This window comes from Rattus norvegicus, chromosome 3, assembly GCF_021556685.1.
Source record: "Rattus norvegicus strain SHRSP/BbbUtx chromosome 3, alternate assembly SHRSP_T2T, whole genome shotgun sequence".
In the NCBI taxonomy this organism is placed as follows: Eukaryota; Metazoa; Chordata; class Mammalia; order Rodentia; family Muridae; genus Rattus; species Rattus norvegicus.
In genome coordinates, this window is record NC_141536.1 from 67,200,244 (window position 1) to 67,224,604 (window position 24,361).

Consider the following 24,361-nt stretch of genomic DNA (forward strand, 5'->3'; position numbering starts at 1 on the left):
CCCAGGATATCGAAAACTATCCTCAACAATAAAAGAACTTCTGTGGGAATCACCATCCCTGACCTCAAGCTGTATTACAGAGCAATAGTGATAAAAAAAAGAAAGAAACAAACTTGTATGATATTGGTACAGAGACAGGCAGGTAGATCAATGGAATAGAATTGAAGGCCCAGAAATGAACCCACACACCTATGGTCACTTAATCTTTGACAAAGGAGCTAAACCCTCCAGTGGGAAAAGACAGCATTTTCAACAAATGGTGCTGGTTCAAACTGGAGGTCAACATGTAGAAGAATGCAGATCAATCCATTCTTATCACCCTGTACTTAAGCCCAAGTGGATAAAGGACCTCCACATCAAACAGATATAGTCAAACTAATAGAAATAAAAGTGAAGAAGAGCCTTGAACACATGGGCACTGGGGAAATTTTCCTGAACAGAACACAAATGGCTCATGCTGTAAGATCAAGAATCGGTAAATGAGACTTCATAAAATTGCAAAGCTTCTGTAAGGCAAGGGCAGTCAGTATTTTTTTTAATTGTATTTTTTTAAATTTACATTTCAAAAGTTATTCTCTTTCCTGGTTTCCCAGACATAATCCCCCTATCCCTAGATAAGATTGATGAAGCTAAGAAGTGCATGCTGACAGGAATTGGATATAGATGTTTCCTGAGAGACACAGCCAGAGCATGTCAAATACAGAGGCAGCCAGTATTCTTAACCACTGAGCCTTCTCTCTGCCATGTTGGTGGTTTAACTCTGCTCCAAGTTCCCCATACCTAAGGGGCCATTCCAGGGAAACACTACCTGTTTATCTGGGGAGAGCTCAGTTATTTACATCTATTTTACCTAGTAAGATTTTAGGAATCACTACCTCCTCCCATAGGAACATTTACCACTTTTATTCTTAAATGAAAGGGAGATAGATTTACTGTCGTTATCTGCTTTGTAAAGGTCTAGTGAAATAATTCAGGCAAGGAACTTAACTTCGTACTCACCAAAATTAAAAGTACAGTTAAAAGTTATGACCATGCTGTTGTGATGCAAGCTTGAAATCCCAGCCACTCAAGGAGTTGAGTCATTAGAACTGTACCCACAAGGATGATGCCTGCATCCACAAGGCTGGCTTAGGTGGGAGTTGGTGAATCCTGGAAAATCTGTAACTGAGAGAGCCTGCCACAAATAAAAGCTGCAAGTAGCAATAATTATAACCATGAACTACCTTCCTCTATTCATTCACACTTTACAAATGATTGGCCATAGTGTAGGTAAAACAGTCATATTTAATGTGAGAAAACAGACTTGTTGCTATCTTTCATTCACTTTTCGTTTAATCACTAAACAGAAAATATCCTAGCAGCAAGCACGGTTCTCTTTTTTAAAGATACTAACTGTAAATAATTGTCCCGATACCACGAAAGTATAAAAGGTAACAGCTTAATAGTAATACATTTAAAATATGATACTGATCATCATTACCAGTTTTCTGATACAGACCACCAAAGCATAAAACCAAGTTTTCTAGCACATCTTTGTAACAGAACAAAATCATAGACTTGCTTTGAATTTTTTTAAAAAAAATTTAGTTTAAGTACATGAGCCTTAAAATCAAATTTATGAAAATCAGCTATCTAATTGTTTCTGTTATAAAAGCAAGGAAAAGCACTTGGGACAATTAGTTTAAGTACAGTATTTTAAGTCCTCCACTGTAAGAACTGTTTCATAAGAGATAATTGTTTCATAATTAAATTCACATCAAAACAATGCTCAGGATTTGAAGGGTCTCTAAAGCGTAACAACTTCAGTTTTAAATAACAACGGATCTGAAACAGCTGTAGACGATATTTGAGATGAAGCACCTGTGTGGCATGGGCAAACATACAGGGTATTTAACCTTCAAAGGACACATTTCCTCTGAGCTTTCTTCAAGAGAAATTTTACTTTTGCATCGGTAAAATCACAGAATAAAACCCGATGCTTCTAATGGTCCTTTAATAGAATTTTTTTAATAGTTCCTAACTTTAATAATATTCACTGAACTGGCCAGGACAGGAAAGAAGTCATTAAGACTATTAAGATGATTATACCATGAATGGTAGGGTAACACATGCTATAATCCCAGTCCAGAGACTGATGCTGGCTTGTGAGTTCAACAGCCTGGGCTACAGAGTCAGACCCTTTCTCAAGTGCACACATGTACACAAACAAAAGAGCCTATCTTTAGGAGTCGATATCTTTTTATTGTGATATTTTTGCATACAGTTCTCAGAAATGCAGGCAGTATTTGTAGTTCAACTAAGATTCTTTCTAATGAGAGTGAGAGAAAAAGAGAGAGAGAACCGAAGATATACAAAACCCAAGTGGAGCAATGTGAGGGTGTATGTAGTATTTACACTAATGAGTGAAAATGAGTGGCAAGGTAAGTTACGAAGACTCAGCGTGCACTGTGAAGCAAAACCCATCAATGCTCTGCTTGTAGCTAGCTAGTTAGGGTGTCCATCACTGTGATGAAGCACCATGACCTAAGGCTGCTTAAGGAGGAGAGGAGTTGTTTGGCTTATGTATTCTGAGTCACAGTTCACTGAGGAAATCCAAGGCAGAAATGCCAACAGGGAGGAACCTGGGGAGACAGAAGCTGTGCAAAGGCCAGGGGGAGTGCTGTTTCCTGGCTTGCTCTCCAAGATCAGCCTAATCTTTTATACAGCCTAAGACCATCTGTGAAAGGGTGGCACCATCCTCAATGGCGTGGATCATCCCACATCAATTATTCATTTTAAAAATATGCACCCCTGGCTTGCCCACAGGCCAATCTGGTGGGGCACATTTTCTCATGCGATGTTTCCCTCTCTCCAATAGCTAATGTGTGCCGAGCTGACATTAAACTAGGCAGCGCTTAGGGACTATATCTAAAATAACATGATTGAGAAGAATTTTTCAAGAAGGAAATTAGAAAGGGTATGAAAAACATACAGAGGTACTGTACAACAGAGTGAATAGCTGACAGCTGACAACGTATTTCTTTTTATGGAGAATCAGCAAGAAGAGGGTGGATTGGGTTTCATCATTTTCTTCAGGTTTTGTTTCATTTTCTTTTCTTTGTTTGTTTCTTACAGAATGTCCCCAAAGATTCATCTTATTTTCAACTTCATTACACGTGGTGCCACGTTAAAGATAAAGCTTTTCTCAGACCATTCACTAATTAGGAGAAAATATTAGCAACAATATAAGACCAAGCCATAACTGATAAGAAGCTACCTTAAATAGCACTGTGATCCCCTGCAGTGTTAATATAAACAGCCAGCTGGCAGGAGATGATAAGAATGTAGTAATATTTTAATTGGCACTTGTTCTGAGCACATGCATTAAAATGGTTACAATACCAACTACATGAATCAGTGACAATTATTCCATGTTAACAAAAAACAAATTTCCTTTAATTTAGTATGAAGATTAAAAAGTAAGGAAATTACAAAACCACAATTAGAGACACTTTACTTAACTGTTAAAATGAATGTCTATTCTTTGAAAAGTGCCACCTTGTTTCTGTGGTAGCTGTACCTAGTATAATGTGGTTTTGCAGAATAAGACCAATAAAAAAAACCTTCTGAACTAAATACTCATTTCAATTTAATAAGAATAAACTTAAACTTAAATAATTGGATAATTAACATGAGCCTCTGCTCTGTTAAAATTTATTTGAGTTATAACTTTAAACACTATTGTATTTTTATGCTTTTAATTTTTCATATAATTTGATCATAAATTATCCTCCCAACATCCTCCAAATCCTCCCCATCTTTCTATCCACCCTGTTATGCTCTTTCTCTCAAAAGAAAAATAAAAAATACACAAAAACAAAGATCAAAACATTCAATGAGCCAATAAGACAAAAAAAATTCCAAAATAAAGCAACAGTCTAAAAACAAAACCATTCACTATGGCACTCATTTTGACTTGGTCAGCTACTTCTGAGCATAGAGGCATGAGGCCTCCTTGGAGTGTGATTGATATAGACCTCTCAGTGTTGAGACTCTGTCTAGCTTAAAACTGTACAGATCTTGTACATGCTTGGCCCATTTTTGAGTTCATATGTCTATCAGTTGTTGGGTCTGGAAGACACTGGTGTCTTTTTCCCCTCTAGCTCTTTAATCTTTTCACTACTCTTAAAGTAGATCCCTTAGCCTTCCAAAGGAAGCTTGATGTACATATGGCATTTAACACTGAGTGATCCAAAATCTGTCCCTCTCTATCTATTGCCCACTTGTGAGATTCTGTGTTATTATCTACTGTAAGAAGAAGCTTCTCTGATAAGAGTTGAACAAGATACTGATCTGTGGATTATCAATCTATTATTAGACGCCATTTAACTGCTGTGTTCTTTTAGCAGAATAATAGTATAGGCTGTCACCTGATGCCTATGACCTACCTAGCCTCAAGTGTTTGGACACTTTAGCAGTGTCAGGTATGGGTTCCATCACATGGAATAGGCCTTACAACCACTAAAAAGTGGTTAGTTACTCCCATAACTTTTGAATAACCACTATTGAACCACTATGTCTTGCAGGCAAGTTGCTGTTGCGAGTAACAGAGTATTGTCTTTCCTCTCAGTGTGTAAAGTGCACTCCTGCACCACAGAATCTGGTCAGTAGGAATGGAGTTTCTATTAGACACCAGATCTGTTTCTGCTTGATCAATGACAGAAGTAATGTCATCAACGGTAGGGCCTTACCATCAGGTTGTAAAAATCAACCAACAGCATTGACAACAATCGAGGATATGTGGAAGTTTCCATAAGATTCTTTTGGTCAATTATTTTACAAAATATAATCTATTCCTGCACTGGAAGTTTTACTTGTTGGTGTAGAATGTCATTAGGGCATTATTGCCCCCCCAACCCCCTTAGCTGTTATAATTTTCAATTGTGAAAGGAATTCCATTTTCCTCAATCTCTGGATCCTTCTTATACAAGTATTCAGTTAAATGATATACAATAGGAATTTCTATTGTCACATTTGGAAAGATGTTGGTTTTTGAGTTGTCCTTCCTTAATCTTTGAAAATTAAAAGCTAGCTCATTGATGAGGTGTAACAAATTTATGGAATAATTTAAATGTGGAGATAATAATTTTAAATGGCCCAGAAAGAGTAACAGTGGGTCAAGGAACCCAGACTCAACAACTGATAGACATATAAACTCAACAAATATGCCAAGCATGGTCAAGGCCCATACAAGTTTAAGCCAGATGGGGTCTCAGCACTGAGAAGAGTATATCAACCACATCGCAGCAACTTTTGAAATGAAGACCTAGTTCTTGACAAAGCAGATCAGTGCCTAGTACCTACTATTGGATGTAGCTGCTCAAAGATGAGCACTATATTTTATAGTTACATTTCCCTGTTCAATCATGACTGACTCAAAGCTGAGAACGTTACAAAATTTGGTTGGCTGGTTATCAACTGAGGGAAGAAGTGTAAAATAGAGAATACAGAAAGAGTTAAGAGATACTAAAGGAAAGGGGAATGGTAGAGGAGGAAGGAGACAGAAAGGAACAAGATTCTCTGTGGGATGTAGACATGACATTGAAAGGTATGAGCGTTTGGGTATTGGGTATGAGGAGGTACAATGTGTTCATTGGGATATAGATGAATAGGCAGGCTTCTGTGTGCATTGAAGCACTGTAGATTTTTGGTGAAGGAGATATTAACTACCTTGGCTCTCTTATCTCATCCCCTTACCCTGCATAATTTTTTGTTTGTTTGTTTGCTCGTTTGGATTGTTCGAGGGAGGAGGGTTTCCAAGAGAACCAGACTTTGGATAGAGGTCGTCATAGTCCGAGTCTCTTGGCCGAATTTCCCAATTGGAGGCACTCTATCTCCTACGTGCTCTCCACTGTTCCATGTGGAACGTAAGCACGTGGGTCCGCAGAGGGCCGGCACCGGTCATTCGGAACTGAGGGACCAAGGCGAAGGAAGCCAGGAAGCATCAAGGGAAGACTTGAGCCCAGGCTGCTATGGAGCTGTACCTCAGCGCCTGCTCCAAGACTGCCAATGTGGCTGCCAACAAGGCAGCCTCCAGCACCGTGGCAGACGACAGTCAGCAATGCGGAGATGTGAGTGGGGTGGCCTCACGGTGGTGTGGATGTCCTGGCCTCAGGCTCGAGTAGCCATCGTGGGCTTGGGAGCAGTAATCACCTCATCAGCTCTTGTATTGCTATAACAGGCAGTCTTAGGCTGGATGGAGACAGGGACTATGCAAGCGTGTATAGACCTTACACGTTGATTCTTGGGTTTGTGTCCTTGTTGTGTGAGAATTTGGGTCGAAGCAAAAGACTATTACCGAAAGACAAATTCTCTGATTATATTTGACAGGGAGCACACAAAACCCCAATTCCAGGGGTAGGAGCTGCTCAGCTCCTAGATCTTCCTCTTGGGGTCAAGCTGCCTATGATCCCAGGAACTGATACTGTATATTTTACTACGAATATCAGTGAAAAGGTAAGGCAGCTTCTTATAATTGTGTTAATTGTCTTATATTTCTGTTCTCTTTTCTCCTTGCTGTTAGAGAGTATAGCAGAGTACATTAGGAGAACGGGTACTAACGGAAATCTTACCACAAGTACTGTTCAGATGATATATAAAGCGATTCCACCTAATATGGTTTTAAAGATTCATGATCCAAAGGATTTAGACACTCGGCCCTGTTTTAATTTATGGTACATAGCAACACATTAAAATTTAGTTATTAGCCCCTCTCATGCCTATGTATTAAGTTTTTCCTTAGAAACATTTGATTCACTATTGGCTACTAATTATTGTCTTAGATTTTTAACCAATACTAACTGGTTTAATATCTCTATGAATGACTTTTGTGTTGGCTTTGTTTTTTCCTTTGAGCCAACTGCTATTCCATGTAATAAGCTTTTTAATATAGATTTGAAGTCATTTTTCATGTTTATTAACTTTTGTAAATGGGAAAAGGACCTGATTCTATGAGGACAAAGACCCCTGATCATCTTTGCCCTCTTTCTACTATAGCTTCAGAATGAGCTCTTCCAGGACATGGTCTTGATGCCCAGAGAACAAACAAACACTCCTTTTTTTATCCAATTTGTCTCCAAACTTGGTTTACTCCCTCTCTTTTTTCTTCTTCTCCCCCCCTCATTTGTTAATCCAAGTCATTCTATAGGATCTCCTGTGAACTACATCACAGTTACCAATTTAGAATTCACTTTAGGTTGAATGCCTATACTCATCACTTACAGTAGATTGCATGGTGTTGCTTACTTCCCTTAAAATACTTGGCTTTTTGTCCCAGTCTTAACTAAGTGATTCTGAAGAAAGCCTAATATATTTTTGTTGATTGGTTACTTCGATTATTACTGGGAAACATGTTTGTCAACATCAAATTAACAGCCAAATATTACTACCATCTAAGAGAAACAACAGATTCCTTTGCTTTATTGTTTCCCTCAGGATAAAATGTTTACTTCCTATATGGTCTAATTTACACTGAATTAGACTTTGTGCTATAGGATTTTGGGAAATGGATGTTCTCTGGGAAGCTTTGGTAGTCATTCAATTTACCTTTCTAATTTGGCCCTTTGAAAGGTATTAAAATTTTGGCAAGAGTTCAGGGATGGAGGGAGGAGTACTCTCTCTGAGGCAAAGGGGAAGAGGAATTAGGGAAGAATTCTGCTGAGGGGGAACTGGGAAGGCAGCAACATTTGAAATGTAAATAAATAAAATAATTAATTAAAAAATAGCTCAGGGACTTAAAGGTGTATTTTCTTCAAAGGAAGAGCCATTTTGTTTATCTTGCTTCCTGGGACTGCTCCTTAAAAGCACTTCTAGTTTCTAGTTTATTTTAGAGCCCCACTCTACCCAACTCTCCAATATTCAAGATGTGACCTGAACTTGTAGTCTTAGGAAAACTGAACAGAGGTCTCTCGCTGGTATCTTCAGAACCTTTGGATCAGTGCAGAACGTTGTGTGGTAATGTGCATTGAATTAGATGCCTTAAACAGGACACATGCTCTCTGCTTTTTTAGCTACCCCTACACTTCCCACATCCTCACCCCTTTGCAGTCTTGATGTTACATTAGTAACCCTTAAAATACAGAGATGACATTAGCACATTTTCACACAGTCTTCTCTTAATCTGCCTTCCTTTGCTTGTTCAGAAGCCCTGTACACACTATTATCATTCTCCCTTTGAAAAACAGAGCTGAGAACTCGCACCAACATCTTAATCTGATAATGAATTAATTGATAAATGAGATTAAATATCAGGTATTTTCTTCATGATACAAGAATAGTAATAAACATTAAATGAGTGTTTTCCCATTCTTTTATGTGGCTATGTTTTATGGTATTTATATGGTAATATTTATATTTATTTGGCAAAATTGTATTTATAAGATAGTATTTTATTGTATGAGGTTGTGTTTGGTATTAATGTATATGATGAAAATCCATTTTCTTTAAATTTGCCTTAAAACTAATATTTCAATATGTTGACTTATATTACTTTCTAGATGACTATCATCTCAAAGTGCATTTGCTTTGTTCAAGTCCCTAAGACGCTATGATTCTTTATCCTTAGTCCTTAACACCTGAGTTCTACTTCTATTGTTATATGTATTATTTCCATTTAATCATAGTAAAAGATTTTCCACTTTAAGATTGTTAAAACAAAATAATTGCTATTATCCTTTTTCCTTCTGAGTATAGTGTTTCAATTTAGGGAGGAAAAGAAAAGACAAAATCCTGGCATTGGCTTTATTTCGTACAACAAATTATACACTATTTCCTTCTTTTTCTTCCTCTCTGTTCTTGTCTCATGGCCAGAGGCTGATACATCAGGGAAAGAAGTGATTTAGAGAGGCCAACTGTTTAAATTACTTCACGTGGGCAGGGGAAGAGGGAAGCCTGCATGAGTAAATCCTCCTGTTGCTTGCTTATTCCCAGTTCAAATTTAAATTTCATGTCTGATTTTTCTAGTCATGTCAACAGGTTAATTAAAAGTGAAAAATGCATTAATTTATATTTGTAATATTTTAATATCTGCTTTTTGCAGCTTTTTCGACCTTCCTATGGTTTTAACCTGACTGATCCTTACTGTCGACTTTTGGAAACCCAATATAAAAGTCTCCATGATCCACATTTAAGAACATATTATAAGCGCAAAGATATTCTGAGGAGACTAAAGAAAGGTGGCTATATCACCAGCAATAATAAAGTAAGTTGAAGGTTGCTTGCTTGTTTTTTTTTTAAATGAATGCGATCTTATACTATTTTGTGTTTGCTTTTTATTAGAAGTCAGTCTCTTGATGCAAAAACACAGCTCTCACCTCAAAGGGAATAAGAAGTAATTCCTTCTAGAGCCAAAAATGAGTGACCGTAGCTCAGAAGCACAGACATAAGTTACCCACAAATTCCATGATCTAATGTAGAAGTAACTTTTAAAATAACCAATCAGAGAAATCATAAATCAGGAGGTTTTTTAGAATACATTGGTGGAAAAATCCAAAAAGTTGTTATAGCCAAACTACAAAATCTCAGCCTTACATCCCGAATGCAATACGGATAATAACATCTTAGCCCTTTGTTGAGTGGAAAACTGGGTTTCGTTAATACATTTAAAAAGGGATTTATCTATTAGTGAGAGTAGGTAAGGGGAGCCAATACAGGTGGGCAAGGAGCGTGTAAGAAAACAATGTCTCCATGCCACTCAAGCTGTAGTCACTAGGTCAGCCAGTCACTAGGTCAGCCTTCACAGCCTCACAGGAACTGTCTTTCAGAAGTGTCATCATTAACTCTTACAACCAGGTACTTCTTGGTCAGATTTAGAGAATACTCAGGGATCAGACAATGAGAGCTTCCACATCTGATAATTTCAGTCACCCTCTTCTTTTTAATAAAAAAAATTGATGAGTATTCTGAAGAGGCAAAGGTAAAGTAATGTTTCCAGCTGAATCATGGCTCTCTTGTTGTGTCTGTAATGATACTGTTCTCTTGTGTATGATTTATATTTTTAAAAACTTGAAATAGGAATGTAGGAAATTTAGTTGCTAGCATCCTGCAAGATTAATTTTACTGCATTTGAACATTATATTTACAGTCATAATTCAGGTATAATTATTGGAATTATTTTAATAATTACAGTTATTTATGAATAATAATTTTTAATACAGTAGAGTAGTGTAATAATGTAAGTAATAAATTTCATGTAGAAATTTCTTTCTTACTCTTCACACCCAAATGCCATCGCATTGTCATTGCTTTTTTTGTCCTCTAATAAGCAATTGTCATGACTGATTAATCTTCATGTATATGTAAAACATTTATATGACATGGGTTTTGTTTTAGATTGTATGCAGCTTGAGGGAGCTGAATAAATATCGGCAATACCTTACCAGCCTAAAGTTAGACTTTGAAAGAAACTACTTAAGAGAACAGGTAAATTATTAATTTAAAATTAGTTTAAATAGAAGCTAACATTTTACTTACACGTGTAATATCCTTATAGTATGAAGTTTAATTGCTTATTAAATAATATTGCATGTGAAATTTGCAGCCAGTAATGAACAATATTTGGAGCTTGCAAAATTTGCCCAATTAAAGAAAAGGGGTTAGATCATATCATCAGTATACTAATATTTAGTATTTTTTATATTTAGCTGTTAATTTAGTAAGTAATTCAGTAAACTCAAAATTCAGTAAAGCAGATAAACTACTGAGTACCTGGCACCAGAAACTGTCTATTGTATTAAAAGATTTAAAGCTGAAAACAAGCCGTTTTAGAAATGGGTGATTTGTTTTGTCTCATCTAAGATATCCTATGCAATATTTAAAACCAGGTAAACTGTATGTTTGTGTCTATATACATACACCAGTATTCATTCACAAAAAGTCATAAAAGTGAAGAATTCTTAGATTATAGACAATGAATTTCTTTTAGTCTTGAACCAAAGCTGTGTCTAGAATGCACCTCTCTCTCTTCTGCCTCTGCTTCTCCTTCCTCCCTCCTCCTTTTCTCATTTTCTCGGCCCCCTCCACTGTCTGTGGATCATGTATAAATGGGTTCAAGTTTTTCTTAAGAGTCAGGAGACATTAGATATATTTCTTTACTTACATTTCAAATGTTATTCCCTTTCCTGGTAATAAAAAAGATGGAAAAAAAAGAAGAAGAATTCAGGCCAGCCTGCCCAGAACTACTCATACAATGCAGCAGGCCCTCTTCCAACAATTAAAACACCCTCACAGGCCTAAGCAGGCCGTGAGGAAGAGGCAGAGAAAAGCCAACAGAGAATATACCCAGCTTCTTTGAGAGTAAAGGAAAGCTAAGACAATAGGAAAATGAAAGGCACACTCTGAGAGACACTTCAGAAAAGAATAGCCCATATATCACTGACTGTGAGAAGCAGAAAAAGAACTCTATGCTTTAATTTAATTAAGGAATGTGAGGGTTGAGAGGGTTTTATAAATGAGTGTTTGAACAGGGGTTTTACACGACTGCACACATCATGTTTTGAGACCAGAACTGGCGATGAGTACATGTGAGAGTAAGTCTCAATTAGACATCTGAGAGAAAGGATATAAACAGGCATTAACTGGGAGTAAAAATAGTTATGTAAATCTTTTGGAAATATACAAATATATTACAATCAGTGATAATCTTTTAGAGGGATACTTCAGATTGGTATTGAATGTAAGTAGTGATAGCTTCTTGTGCTTTGATGTGGCAAAACAGAAGAAAATAATATTAAAGGTATATGAAAATTAAAAATAGTCAAGAGACATCAGAATGAAGCAAATCTGGGGTCCCAATTTTATATTACAAAGTAAGAATGTTAAAAAAAATGAGAATGGCTAAGATCCGCAGGCATTTGAAATTGTAGAACTTTGAAAAATTGGAGCAGGAGAACATGAGTTCAAGTCCAGCCTGAGCTACAGATCGTGAGGCCTTGTGTCATTTAAAATACATTTGTAGACAAATGAATAAATGATAGAATAAACATAGGCAGAAAATGTAGTATTAGTGACCCAAAAACTATTTGTCTTTTATTTGTAGAGAGTCAAATTCTTATTTTAGTTCACCTGCCCACATTTGTAATAGATTCAAAATAGACTTAAATACCTTTTAACAATTTACCATTTATAAAATATGGGAATTTTAATGATGTGATTTCTTGGAAATGTAAAATCATATATTGCTGACTTTTGTCCTGAAAAAAAAATAGCAATTGATTTCGAAACAACTACACAGACTTCAAGAAACCAGCCAACTTCCTCATTGTTCTGATGTCACACGATTCCAGAACTGGCTGTTACAGGACAACTCTCAGTGTATTAAGGACCAAGAACGTTTGTTAAGGCACAGGTGAGACAGAAGTGTGTGTGTGTGTGTGTGTGTGTGTGTGTGTGTGTGTGTGTACCTGAAAAGAATTAAGCTGAAAAGCATTGCAAGCTTTTATTTTTTTTAAGTAGTAGATAGTGTTTAATGGTTTTCAAAGGGGAGAGAAAAGAAGGGAAATTGGGGAATTGCAGGAATTAGGAATCCTGAACATAAAAGCTGTGAGTGGAACCTTCTTCCAGGATAGTTCAGTTTTCTGGGAGTCTAAGGGATATAAAGTTATCACTGAAAGCACCAGATCCTAGAGCCTTTCAACAGAAGAAATTATCTTAGCATCAGTTAAACAACGGAAAGCAACATTTTACAATTGCTTTTTAAAGACTGACAATGGAAAGAAATAAGTCCAAGTTTAAAAACAGGAGCTTTAAAAAACCTGAAGAGAACATAAACTAAATAACTAGGTTTATGCAGATATTTCCCCATTCATAATCACTAATTAGCACCTCATTCACCTGATTGATGTATCTGAAAGCAGAATGATGTCCCACCCTTTTTCCTTTACTGAATGAGAGCTTTTATGTCACATGACTTTTTTTCACTGTGTAGTTTTGTTTCACAGCAGTAACATAAGATGCACTGCTGTCCCTCCCTGAGACCATCAGTGAGAGTTTTGTGTTGCTTTCAAGAGCCTAGTCCTCCCTCTGTTCCTTCAGGGAATGCGTTTGAAACCTCGCTTGTTTTCTGTTATAGAGCAAAGGAGTCCAGGGTTAGGAGTCCAGACTCCTAAACCCACTGAGGTTTTATTTCTCCCTGGGCAGAACAGTGACTCAGTTTGCTCCACACCCCACCCTTTCTCGGGTCTAGATAACAGACTTATACTCAAAAAAATAATTTAAAGTGAGCTAAGCATTGTGATTACATTCATTCTGGAGCGCAATGAATGGATCTGATAAAACAAGAGCAATAAAATTAGGAGAATCCTATGACATTTCTGGGAAATGTAAAAATATATATTGCTGACATATATTGCAAACCATGACAAGCAAGGGAGGGCTAGATTTAGAGTGGGAAGGATAAAGGTCCCCAAATCACCTGCAACCCTGTGTTCCTCCTAACTCAGATATTTGGATATGATAAGTAAGGAATTAGAACAACTTGAGCGCACAGCGGAAGAACAACGCTTACTCCGCATGGACAGAGAGGAGAGACGACAGCGGGAATATGCAAGGAAAAAACTTAGTCTTCGTAGAAAAATTGAAGAGGTAAGAGGTAAACTTAAACGTTGTAAGGGAAACACGTGTACAGTTTCCCCAATTGTAAACAATTTTAACTATTACATTGGAAGCATTCAAGTTTTAAACTTTCATACCCCTATAGCACACAAATTACACTGTAAAATGTGGAGGCAGATAACACAAATTGCCTAATGAGCCAGTTTTGTTTTTAAAGACGACTTTACAAAGTTATTGAGCATTGCTTCATTTCCAATTAGACCTCGGCGTGCACCAGAAATATTTTTTTAAATTATTCTTAGTGAAAATTAATCATCGCCAATTTTGTTTTTTAGTTAAAATTATTCATCTATGTGCACACATGTCATAATGCAGGGGAGAAGTCCACAGCTATGAGTCAGTTCTTTCCTTCTACCAGCCGAGTTCTGGGAATGGAACTCAGGTTAACATGCTTGTCAGCATGACCTCCCTCCAGTAGGACCCCCGCCACAGCTCCTTATCCACCTTCGTCACTCAAGTGCAGTAAGGAGAGTCCACTCACAAAGCAAGCACTGGATGACTTCTGTGTATAGGCTGAGCCCATGACCTGTTAGGTTTCTCTTGGTGGTGGGCAAAGAGCACCTGCCCTGAAAACAGATCGCGCATGCACCAGTCTTCATACTCCTCTGGTCCCTAGGAATGGAAGACAAAGGAGATGATGCTTCTCACAAAGATCGGAGAAGATGTTAAGAGAGAACAGAGGGTAGAAGAACAAAGGCGGAGAAGCCGAGAAGAGAGTGACCGAAAGGTAGGGTGAGCTTTAAGTTCTTCCCTAGAATGTTTAAAGAGAAATTAGTGTTTCAAAGTAAATATATCTGTGACCAATTTATTATAATATATATTAATATAATAAAATATAAAAGTAAGTGATAAAATTTAAAAAAAAAACTGGGACATGCTATGTGGCCCAGCCTGTTCATGAACTCCTGGCTCCAAGAGACCTAGTGACCTCAGCCACCTGGATCACATGCTGGCTTTGTATGCACTGCTAGAGTCCCTTTACCCAGATAAGAATACTCTCACATGTCGTGTCTAATGCATTTTTATAGTGTACAAAGCACTGCCCCTTGATTTGTTGTAACGTCTTTCGGATTTATCTTCAAAGCAAAATAATAGCTGTAGTTCCTATAAAAATCTTACTCTTACAATTATGTTCTTTTAGAGAACTAAAAATTTTTGTAAAAAATCTTTGTTCTTCATGTTTTAAAAGTTTTACCCTTTTTCAGCTTAATAGCATGTTGTTCTTTGATTTAGAATGTAAAGCAGAAAGAGTAAAAATGGCAGAATATAGAATCCTTTCACCAGCTTACTGTTAAGTACAGCAAGACCAATGCAATATAATTGTTCTTATGAATATTCATTTAACCTCAAGAATAAGCACATTTTTTGATATTTTTAAAAGAGTTATTTTTAGTTTATAAGTGCTCCAAAGCATATTTCTATGCACACCACATGCGTGCACGAACCTACAGAGGCCAGAAGAGAGACACAGATGCCCTGAAACTTGAACTACATGAGGCTGTGTACCACCAGATCGGCTGTGTACCACCAGATCAGCTGTGTACCACCAGATCAGCTGTGTACCACCGGATTGGCTGGGTACCACCAGATTGGCCGTGTACCACCAGATCGGCCGTGTACCACCATATCGGCCGTGTACCACCATATTGACCGTGTACCACAATATTGGTTGTGTACCACCATATCGGCTGTATACCACCATATCGGTTGTGTACCACCAGATCGGCTGTTTACCACCTGATCAGCTGTGTACCACCAGATCAGTGCTGGGAACAGAACCCAGGTTCTCTGTAGGTGCATCTAACCCACGAGCTTTGTCTCCTGTTTTCACTTTTGCATTTTTCATATTATTTTGTAGGCTGATTCTTTGATTAATAAAACACAGTAAATAATTATTACGGCAATAAATGGAGATGTAAAATTCTAAATTTGGGGTAACTCATTCTTGACAAAAGTAGATGTAAAATTTATAATTTGGTTGTATTGCAGTTTTCATTTTACTTAAACTTCTTAAAATATTGGAATTGAAGTATCTATTTTATTTTCCTATAAAAATACCATGGATTGAACTTTCCATTTCATTTTACATTCAGCTTCTCACATGCATGTCTTAGCCTTGTCTGGGATTCACTGTTGGTGTAAGCGGGCGTGTCTTATTCAGTGTAGTCTGCACATCACCTTATGTTCCGTGTTTCAACAGCTCTTAAACACCTAGAGAGAACACACACAGATAGACATACAATAGTTAATAACAGTAGGTGTGCTATGGATCTAAATCAAAAACAAAAACAACAACAAAAACCAGCATCTCTACTCTAGTTAACTATGAGATCTGTGTCACTCTCATACATACATGTTTTAGGTTTGAAACATTCTATTATTGCACTGCCAAAAGTTTTATCAAGAAGGAATATGGGTGGATTGGGAAATATATTTTACATAGTGTCCTTGTCTAGATCTGCTGTCAGTGTAGCACTGTTTCATTTAGTTGGCTTGGAATACTGTTCGAGTTCTCCTGAACCTCCAAATTCAGTGAACTTTTTTAGACAGTTATTCTCCGATATTTCTGTTATATCTTCTGTTAGTTGCTTTTCTCCCCATGATCAAATGTCTGACAAGAGTGATTTTAAGGGCGGGGGGTTCATTGCAGCTTTCAGTTGGAGGGAAGACAGTCTATTGTCTCAGGTAAGCAAGAGCGGAAGAACACGACCGCATTGCATCCACCATGGACACAGAGAAAGGAATGCTGTGCTCTGCTCACCTTTCTCCCTTTACTCAGTCCGAGGTCCTCTCCCCTGGGATAGTACTGCCCACATTTAGGGTGTGTCTTCCTTTTTCAGTTAAACCTTTAAGTAAATATCCTCAAAGACCCACCATGTGGTTTATGTCTATGGTGAGTCCAAACCCCAACAAACTTGCAATGAAGATCAACTGTACATGCACATGAACGGTTTCCTCTTTTCAGGATATTAGCTATATTAAACTGTCTCGTACATCTCTGAAAGTCAGATTCTCTCCCCTTCCAGTGTTTCCTTAAGGTACTCTGTATTACTGAATTCATACAGCTCTACTCTATAATGTCAGATCTATTAGTGACGTGTCCTTTGTATTCCTCATCTCACATACTAAATTATGCAAATATTTGTTTCTCTTCAATATCATTTTATTTTGCAAGCTCACAGAATGCAGCTATGCTGAGTATACTGATATTTTTGGCTTGAATTCTAACTTTATCTTTTCTAAGTTAATTGGAATTGAGCGATTTATTTCTTTGGTCGGATGGCCTGTTTCCTTACAGGCCTAGCAGTCTTCAATTTGATGCCATATACTGACTTTGTGTATTAGATCTCTTTATATCTTTGGAAATAGTCTGATTCATCAGGTTTTTTTTAATGATTTATTAGCTCAGGCTAGTGTTACTTTTTAGCTGAACTTGTTATTGCCAATTATGAAGCAAGACCCATTTTCGTATTCCTGTCAGAATGGACAGCAATGCCTCTATATTGTAGCTTGTGAAATACATATAATTTTTATCTTTGTGGAAATGCAAGCTCTCTTCTTTGATCTTACCTCCTAGGATGATCCTCGATGCTATCTTTAGTATTACTTTATGTGTGCTGATTCCTTCTCTTAATGAATAATCAATAAAAATTTCAAGGCGCTCTCTGCACATTTCTCTCTCTTCTGCCATGCCCATGGTCAGTAGCATCCCAGAGATTCACAAAGAAAGTTACATTTCAAAGGATGCAATAATTCTACCAAAGTATTCAGGCAGGTACATTTCACCTAAATATTTGATCAGAAATCAAAATTGGCTTCTTAGTTTACTCTCTAAGTTTTATGCTCTTTAAATTTAAGTAACAGTGGAATCCTCACTCCTTACTAAGTTTTATTCTCCTTAAACTTACAAGCCACAAGACAAGAATAATTATTTATTTCTACTATGCTACATAGTTTAAAAGTTCGTCTTGGATTTATGGATGTCAAATTAATACTAATCAGTGCGCTTTCTTTCATATTTTAGAAACAAGCAATGTTAGAGAAGAAAATGGCTTATCATTTACAAAAGATGCAGGATACTGGCTTAAAAGATGACATGGGAAGAAGTGGATTTGAATATAAAGGACAAACTATGTTTGAATGTGAGCCTATTATGCCACTAAGTAGGAAGCATTGATCTCTGTTACATGCAATATCTTAGATACTTGTACCTGCTGCCCACTTTATATGAAATGCTAAACTTACCATTTCCACATTAATGCCCAAGTTGAAAAGATGACATATTCACATGGATACAAACATCCACCAAAACTAAAACAATTTTGTCTACTGCTTTAATAGACAAAATTGATTGCATTACAGTTTTTACCCCAAATTCTCTATACTTAAGTTACGCATATTTTACTATGTACTAATGCATATTTTACTAATGTACTAGCACATTAAAAAAATCAATGTGTAAAGTCATTGTCCTTATACATCAACATGGTGCTTTTGTATGTTGTCAACTAGTAAGAACAGAAAGAACCTGAGAAAATAAGAAAATAAAGATGGAGGGCAAAGTAGTAGAGAGAAGGAAGGAAGGAAGATGATGGAAAGGAATGGGAAAAGGCGTAAGAAGAGCAGAGGCTGACTTGGCTGCTCTCCACACCAGCTGCATGCTGTGTGACATCAAGTAATCACAGCAAGACTCGCTCTCTTAGTTATTAGTTACCATGGTAGAATTTTAAGAAAATTTCTGGGGATGCATACTATTGAGAATGAGTAGGGCTACCATCAGTCTTTCCCTCATCAGCCTCACTTTCCAGTGAGACGGTCCTTTTATTACCCCATTTCTTCATTATTTGGCCTTAGCTGCATTCTGTATTTTATCCTCGCCCAGCCCATCTTGAACATCTATTTAATTCTGATAATGCGTTGCTAAATCCGAACTCCTATCCGTTAGGTTCAGTTTAAGGTATATAGGCAAGCACTAATTACTACGTGGAGTCAGCCCTATTTTAAACCTCTAAATTTTGTTTAGCACTATATGCTCGACTATGGCAGCTGTCCTCTACTGCTCATAGAGCAGGCCCTTGAGCCTCCTACTGTATAACTCTTCTATATAATTCTCAAGATTTTTATTTTTCATTTTGTCATTGGTTATTTTATTTACATTTTAAATATTATCCCCTTCCTGGTTTCCCCTCTGCATTCCTCCTCCCCTCCATGCTGCTATGGAGGATCTCCCCGACCCACCCACCCATCCACCCACCCACCCACCCGCCTACTCCTGCCTCATCACCCTAGCATTCCCCCATGCTGGGACATTGAGTCTCCACAAGACCGAGGCGCTCCCCTCCCATCGATGCCAGACAAGGCCATCCTCTGCTACATGTGCAGCTGGATCCATGGTTTCTTCCATGTGTATTTTTCAAGATCTTTAAATGGTTTTAGCAAGTTATTTATCCATCCTCATACTTTCACCATCTAAAACTGAACATAATACATGAAACAAATTTATGAAGACCTTCCTTCAAAACAGGAGCACATTGTCAGGCCTCATGGTTCTGTCAAATAGGAATGAGAATCATTACTAAACAGATTATGTTTCCCTCTTTTTGTCTTTCTATGTCTGTTTTCTCAGCCCACAATCACCTACTCACAGTTTCTTTCTAATCTTTCACACTCCATTTATATTAAATCACATATTTCTTGATACTTTAATTACGTGTTCCCTCTTTGAGTCCCTGGAAGTTTGCAATATCCTACGCAGCTACAGATTTATTACAATTTTAATCACTTCAATACTAATCTTCTATTTTTGCATGTCATAAATTTTGAGGAAAATAAATAGACTAAATAAGTTCCCCAGATAAATTAACTCAATCTATTTACTTCTGTGAATGAATGCTGCAGCCCCATGCTTCAGATTACAAATCACTTTACCAGCTTTGTAATACCAATATCTATTTTCCCATGCCATAGAAGAATGTGAATTGTAATTTTTCATTCATTTGAAATTATTTTATGTGTATAAGTATTTCTGTACATATGTTTGTACACTGTGTGCATGCCTGATCTCTATAGAGGTAAGAAGAGGGCGACTTACCTGGAACTGGTTGATTGTGAACCATGTGAATCCTGGGAAGCAAACTCAGGTCTTCTACAAAAGGACCAAATGCTCCTAATTTCTGAGCCATCTCTTTACCTCGTGATGTAGCAGCCTTGAACATTGCTGCATCAATCACCCTTAGAAAACAGTATATTAATATTTTTATACTACTGAAGTGACAAGGAACAAATCTTCACTTCATAACTGTATAACACTGCAGTAGTATCCTCTTCTATCAAGTAGAAATCTAAGAAACTTGTACACACACACACACACACACACACACACATACACATACACATACTCACACGCACATGCGCATACATACACACATACACACACGCACACAAACAAACACATATACACATACACACATGCACACACACACACACACACACACACACACACACACACACACTTTTGCTCATCTCTAAGGCAATCCAATAATGTCATAGGATATTAGGACCAGTGGGTCTTCATCCATGTCACCTATGTTGGCATGTACTTCTACAGAAAGCAAACTACATTTTCCAGCAGACTACAGTGAAGATTTCCTTCTTTCCAAGTTATAAAATATTAGTCTCTCTGACTCTGCCCCTTAAGTTATAGGCATATTACATAAATAATTATCTCCTCCCATTTGACAATACTTTATCCTCTATTCATCCTCCAAATCCCACATATAGATTGACAAGAATGTACTTCTTGAGCCTGAAAAGATAGTTGATCTTTGGTAATTTCACTGTCACTATACTAATATGTTTCGTTACATTTTTAAGCTTCCCCAAAGAAGAAAAAGAGGCCGCTTGATGATATAAAAGTAGTTTATCCCGATAGCGACCAGAAAGCATATAAAGGAGCATCAGGTAATTAATATTTTAATAAACACCAAAATTTTAAAGTAGTGATATGGGAGAATACTGAGTTGTGGGTGACCTTCAGTTGAATGTATTGAAACTTGGGTTTGTTATGATAAGTGACTGATATCCGAGGCTGCATACCATGTACTATTTTCAGAATAGATAACTAATTTGGTGTTTTCATCTGGTCATCTGACTATTCCTTAAGAACAGCTAAATGCAGGATTTATTAGTACTAATTGTAGATACAGATTGACAGATTGTAAAATACTTTAAATTCTTAGAATGAGTTTAAAGAACTCAAAAATAGTCTCAAAGCTAAATACTTTTATTCTAAGCTACTGTGAACATTTGTTGAGTTATCACGGTCTGTATTTCCTATGCTGTGTCAGTTTAGGTTCTCAATCTTAAACTCACAAGATTATACCACGAGCCCTCAAACAAGAAGTACTCCAATAATAAACTATGAAAATAAAAATTAAATAATGTTTCTTTCATTAATAACTTGAAGTTACAGTTAAAGACTTAGAATTTACTGATACAAACCTACATAAAACTACATCCATTTTTTTCTTCCGTATGTGTAATCTTGTTTTTTACAAAATCCAGAAACAAGAAAGCAATGCTACCTAATCGTCATCCATATGTTCTACCACAGGGATTACGGAGTGTGAGGGGATCCATCTCTATGATACCTTGAATGAGGATGCCTTTGCTAGGCTCATTTTTGAGCTTGTTTGTTGAACAGATCATATCACTGGGGTTGTGACAGCTTTTGGATTTCAAAACCTACCCCATTCCCAGTTAGTTTTTCTCTGCCTCCTGGTAGAGTTTGATAATTGTATCATTATCTTTAAGTAAATCTTACTCCTCTTCGGCCAACATCTGTCACAGCTAATAATCACAGTTGCTTCCATGCTTAATGCTACGGTGCATGTGTTGTTGCTGTTGCTGCTGTTCCAGTTGTTTTAATCCCCAGAGTCTTGTCTTGTAGCCCCAGTTAGCCTCAAACTTCTAGTAGTCCTCTTGCCTCAGCTTTCTTTGTGCTGGGATTACAATCCTAAACCGTCAGACCAACAAACCTATTTTCAAACTGGTTTCCATTTTGATTATGTTTTTTGAACAGTATTGTCAGGGATAGTCTGGTTAAAATATGCATTTTTCTTCTGAGTAAATGATGAGTAAACACTATACTTCTTTCAGTGGACTGTATTATCCCTATTACTTTATTATAATCTTTTTCTCCATTAGAATTTTCTCATGTAATACATCTACATACATCCCATACTCAATTACATATGGTAAATTTCCCTTTTAATTTTGTAAATTGGTTAAGAGAAAATATACATTGTTTTTCATGCTTGGCACCATTGCTTTTGCTTTAATACTTTTGTGGCACGTATTATTTTATCTCTATCTGCTTTTTAATTAATTAATTAATTCTTACACTTCAGATTTTATTCCCCTCCTGGTCCACCCCACAACTGTTCCACATCCCATACCTCCTTTTTCTGTGCATTGCTATTCAAAATCAGTGCTGAATTTTTTTAGTAAATACTTTTATAACTGTAAGGGCTTTTACACATTTCCTAGTAAATAATCCAAATGCAAACAAAACCCAGTAGGAGGTGATAATAAAGCCTTTGACTACAATTTTCAAAAAGGCATACGGAATTTTATCTGTCTTTATCTGTTGCCAAATTATTCTGAAGCCCATTCCACCTATAACATCATCATCAAGGTTTCAATATGCATTTTAAAATAAGTAACTTTTTTAGTAATTGGGACCAAAATATCATTATCATACCATATATACTAATAATTCATAATTTGATTTCATTAAGCATTTATAAATTTTTCAATAGTATCAAGTATCATAAAACTTTTCAATTTAGTTTGAATCTCTGTTGATCAAAATAATAAACAGGTTGTTATGCCTTTTCCTTCCCTCTTTGAATAAACTCCAATTAATTTTTTGTTTTGGTTTATTTGTGCCTTATTTCTATATGTTGATTATGAAATATTAGGCTTCATTATGATTTTATTTCAAATGTAACATCGTATAAACTGACTCAAGAACAAAAATTCATGATTTTCCAATATATAAAACTATGATTTTTGACAGAAATCCCTCCTCTCCTCATGGAGAAAGTTATGAAGAAATTAGGAATATAAAGAACCTGTCTCATCATAAAATGGCTATGTGTGACAAATACGTATCTAACAGGGTACTAAGTTCAAACCTCAAAGCTTTCCCACTAAAATGAAGTACAAAACATGGCTGTCTACATTTTAAACCCTTTTATACATACTAGGCTTGGAATCTTACCTAAAGCAATAAGAAAAGATAAGGAAATTAAAAGGATATAAATGGTAAGGAAAGAAGTCGCATGATGAATCTTTGTAGTCCTGTGATCCTATGTATAAGAAGACAATAAGGCTATAACTACAAGCTCTTGAACCTTTGAACATTTGGAGAATGTAGAAGGATGCATAGTCATCATACTTTCTCCAGGAGACTAATATTCTCCTACTATTAACACGAAACATGCTGAGAGAGAATACAAGGGAACAATATCATTTGTAATAGCTTAAAATTATCTGCATGTAAGCATAATGAAGAAAAACTCCATAGTGAAAACTTTAAAATACTGAAGAAATTGAAGATTAAAGAATATTGAAAGTGCTTTTACGTTGTGGATTAGCATAATTAATATTGTAGAAATTGCTATTCTTTAAAACACAATCCACAAGTTTAATACAATGCTTATCTAAATTCTTATGCAATTCTTAAGATAAATAAAATAATCTCTAAATTCAAATGCAAACACAAAAGATCTTGAATATTCAAAACAATCCTGAGCAGTAGAAACTTAAGACAGACACAGTAACAAAAATAACATGGTATGGTTACAAAAAAAGAAAGAAAGAAAGAAAGAAAAGACATGTAGAATAATGGAATAAATTCAAAGGTTCAAAGGACCCTCTCTACACTGCTACACTATCAGATAGACATTTGGTTTTGACAACTATGCCACAAAACAAAAATAAACAAAACAAAAACAAACCCCACCCCCAAATAACCCAATCCCAATCAACAAGAACAACAATGACAAACAAAAAAAAAAAAGAATGAAGAAACAAACAAAAACACTATCTTCAGCAAATGAATCTGGGAAGGCTGTATATGTACCAGTATAAAATAGATCCCAATTTCTTATATAAAAGTCAATTTCAACATCAAATAATGTCAAATAATCTGAAACTGTTAGGTGAAAAATAGGGAAAAGATTTAAAGAAATAAGCATAAACAAGGCGGTAAGTTAACAAGAATTAATAAACGTGATGGCACAAAATTAAAAGGCTTTGCTCTCTAACGTTTCTAGACCATACAGCAAAGTACCAAGCAGAGGAAAATCCTTTCCAACTACACTCTTAGTTTTGGATAAGTGCCTGAAATACACACACACACACACACACACACACACACACACACACACACACACACAAAATTTTCGGAAGTGAATTTCAGAAATGGCTGGCGTTGAGAACAGCAGAGATGTCCATGAACTAATGATAAAATACAAAGTGCCAGGTATACAATTAAAAAAGGACCAACTTGATACATGTCACAGCATTATGTTGCATAAAATAAATCATGTTATTCCCTCAAAACAAAGACAAAGGAAAAGTACACACATTGTAGGAATGAATTCAGGTATAATTTCTGAAAGCACAAACTTATCTTAAAAGTTACCCT

The 24,361-nt window shown here is 36.4% G+C and overlaps 1 protein-coding gene across 1 annotated transcript in view; it reads left to right on the forward strand.

The window, feature by feature from the left end:
• Positions 1-5,908: 5,908 nt before the first annotated feature.
• The window catches only part of Fsip2 (fibrous sheath-interacting protein 2), a 70,671-nt gene continuing 52,218 nt past the window's right edge, over positions 5,909-24,361 (forward strand). The window contains exons 1-9 of the mRNA XM_087654934.1: positions 5,909-6,110; positions 6,370-6,495; positions 9,077-9,238; positions 10,369-10,458; positions 12,243-12,382; positions 13,476-13,617; positions 14,264-14,374; positions 17,672-17,789; positions 20,521-20,607. Coding sequence (XP_087511060.1) covers positions 6,012-6,110; positions 6,370-6,495; positions 9,077-9,238; positions 10,369-10,458; positions 12,243-12,382; positions 13,476-13,617; positions 14,264-14,374; positions 17,672-17,789; positions 20,521-20,607 — 1,075 coding nt within the window. The 5' untranslated portion in view covers positions 5,909-6,011. The remainder of the gene's footprint in view (positions 6,111-6,369; positions 6,496-9,076; positions 9,239-10,368; positions 10,459-12,242; positions 12,383-13,475; positions 13,618-14,263; positions 14,375-17,671; positions 17,790-20,520; positions 20,608-24,361) is intronic.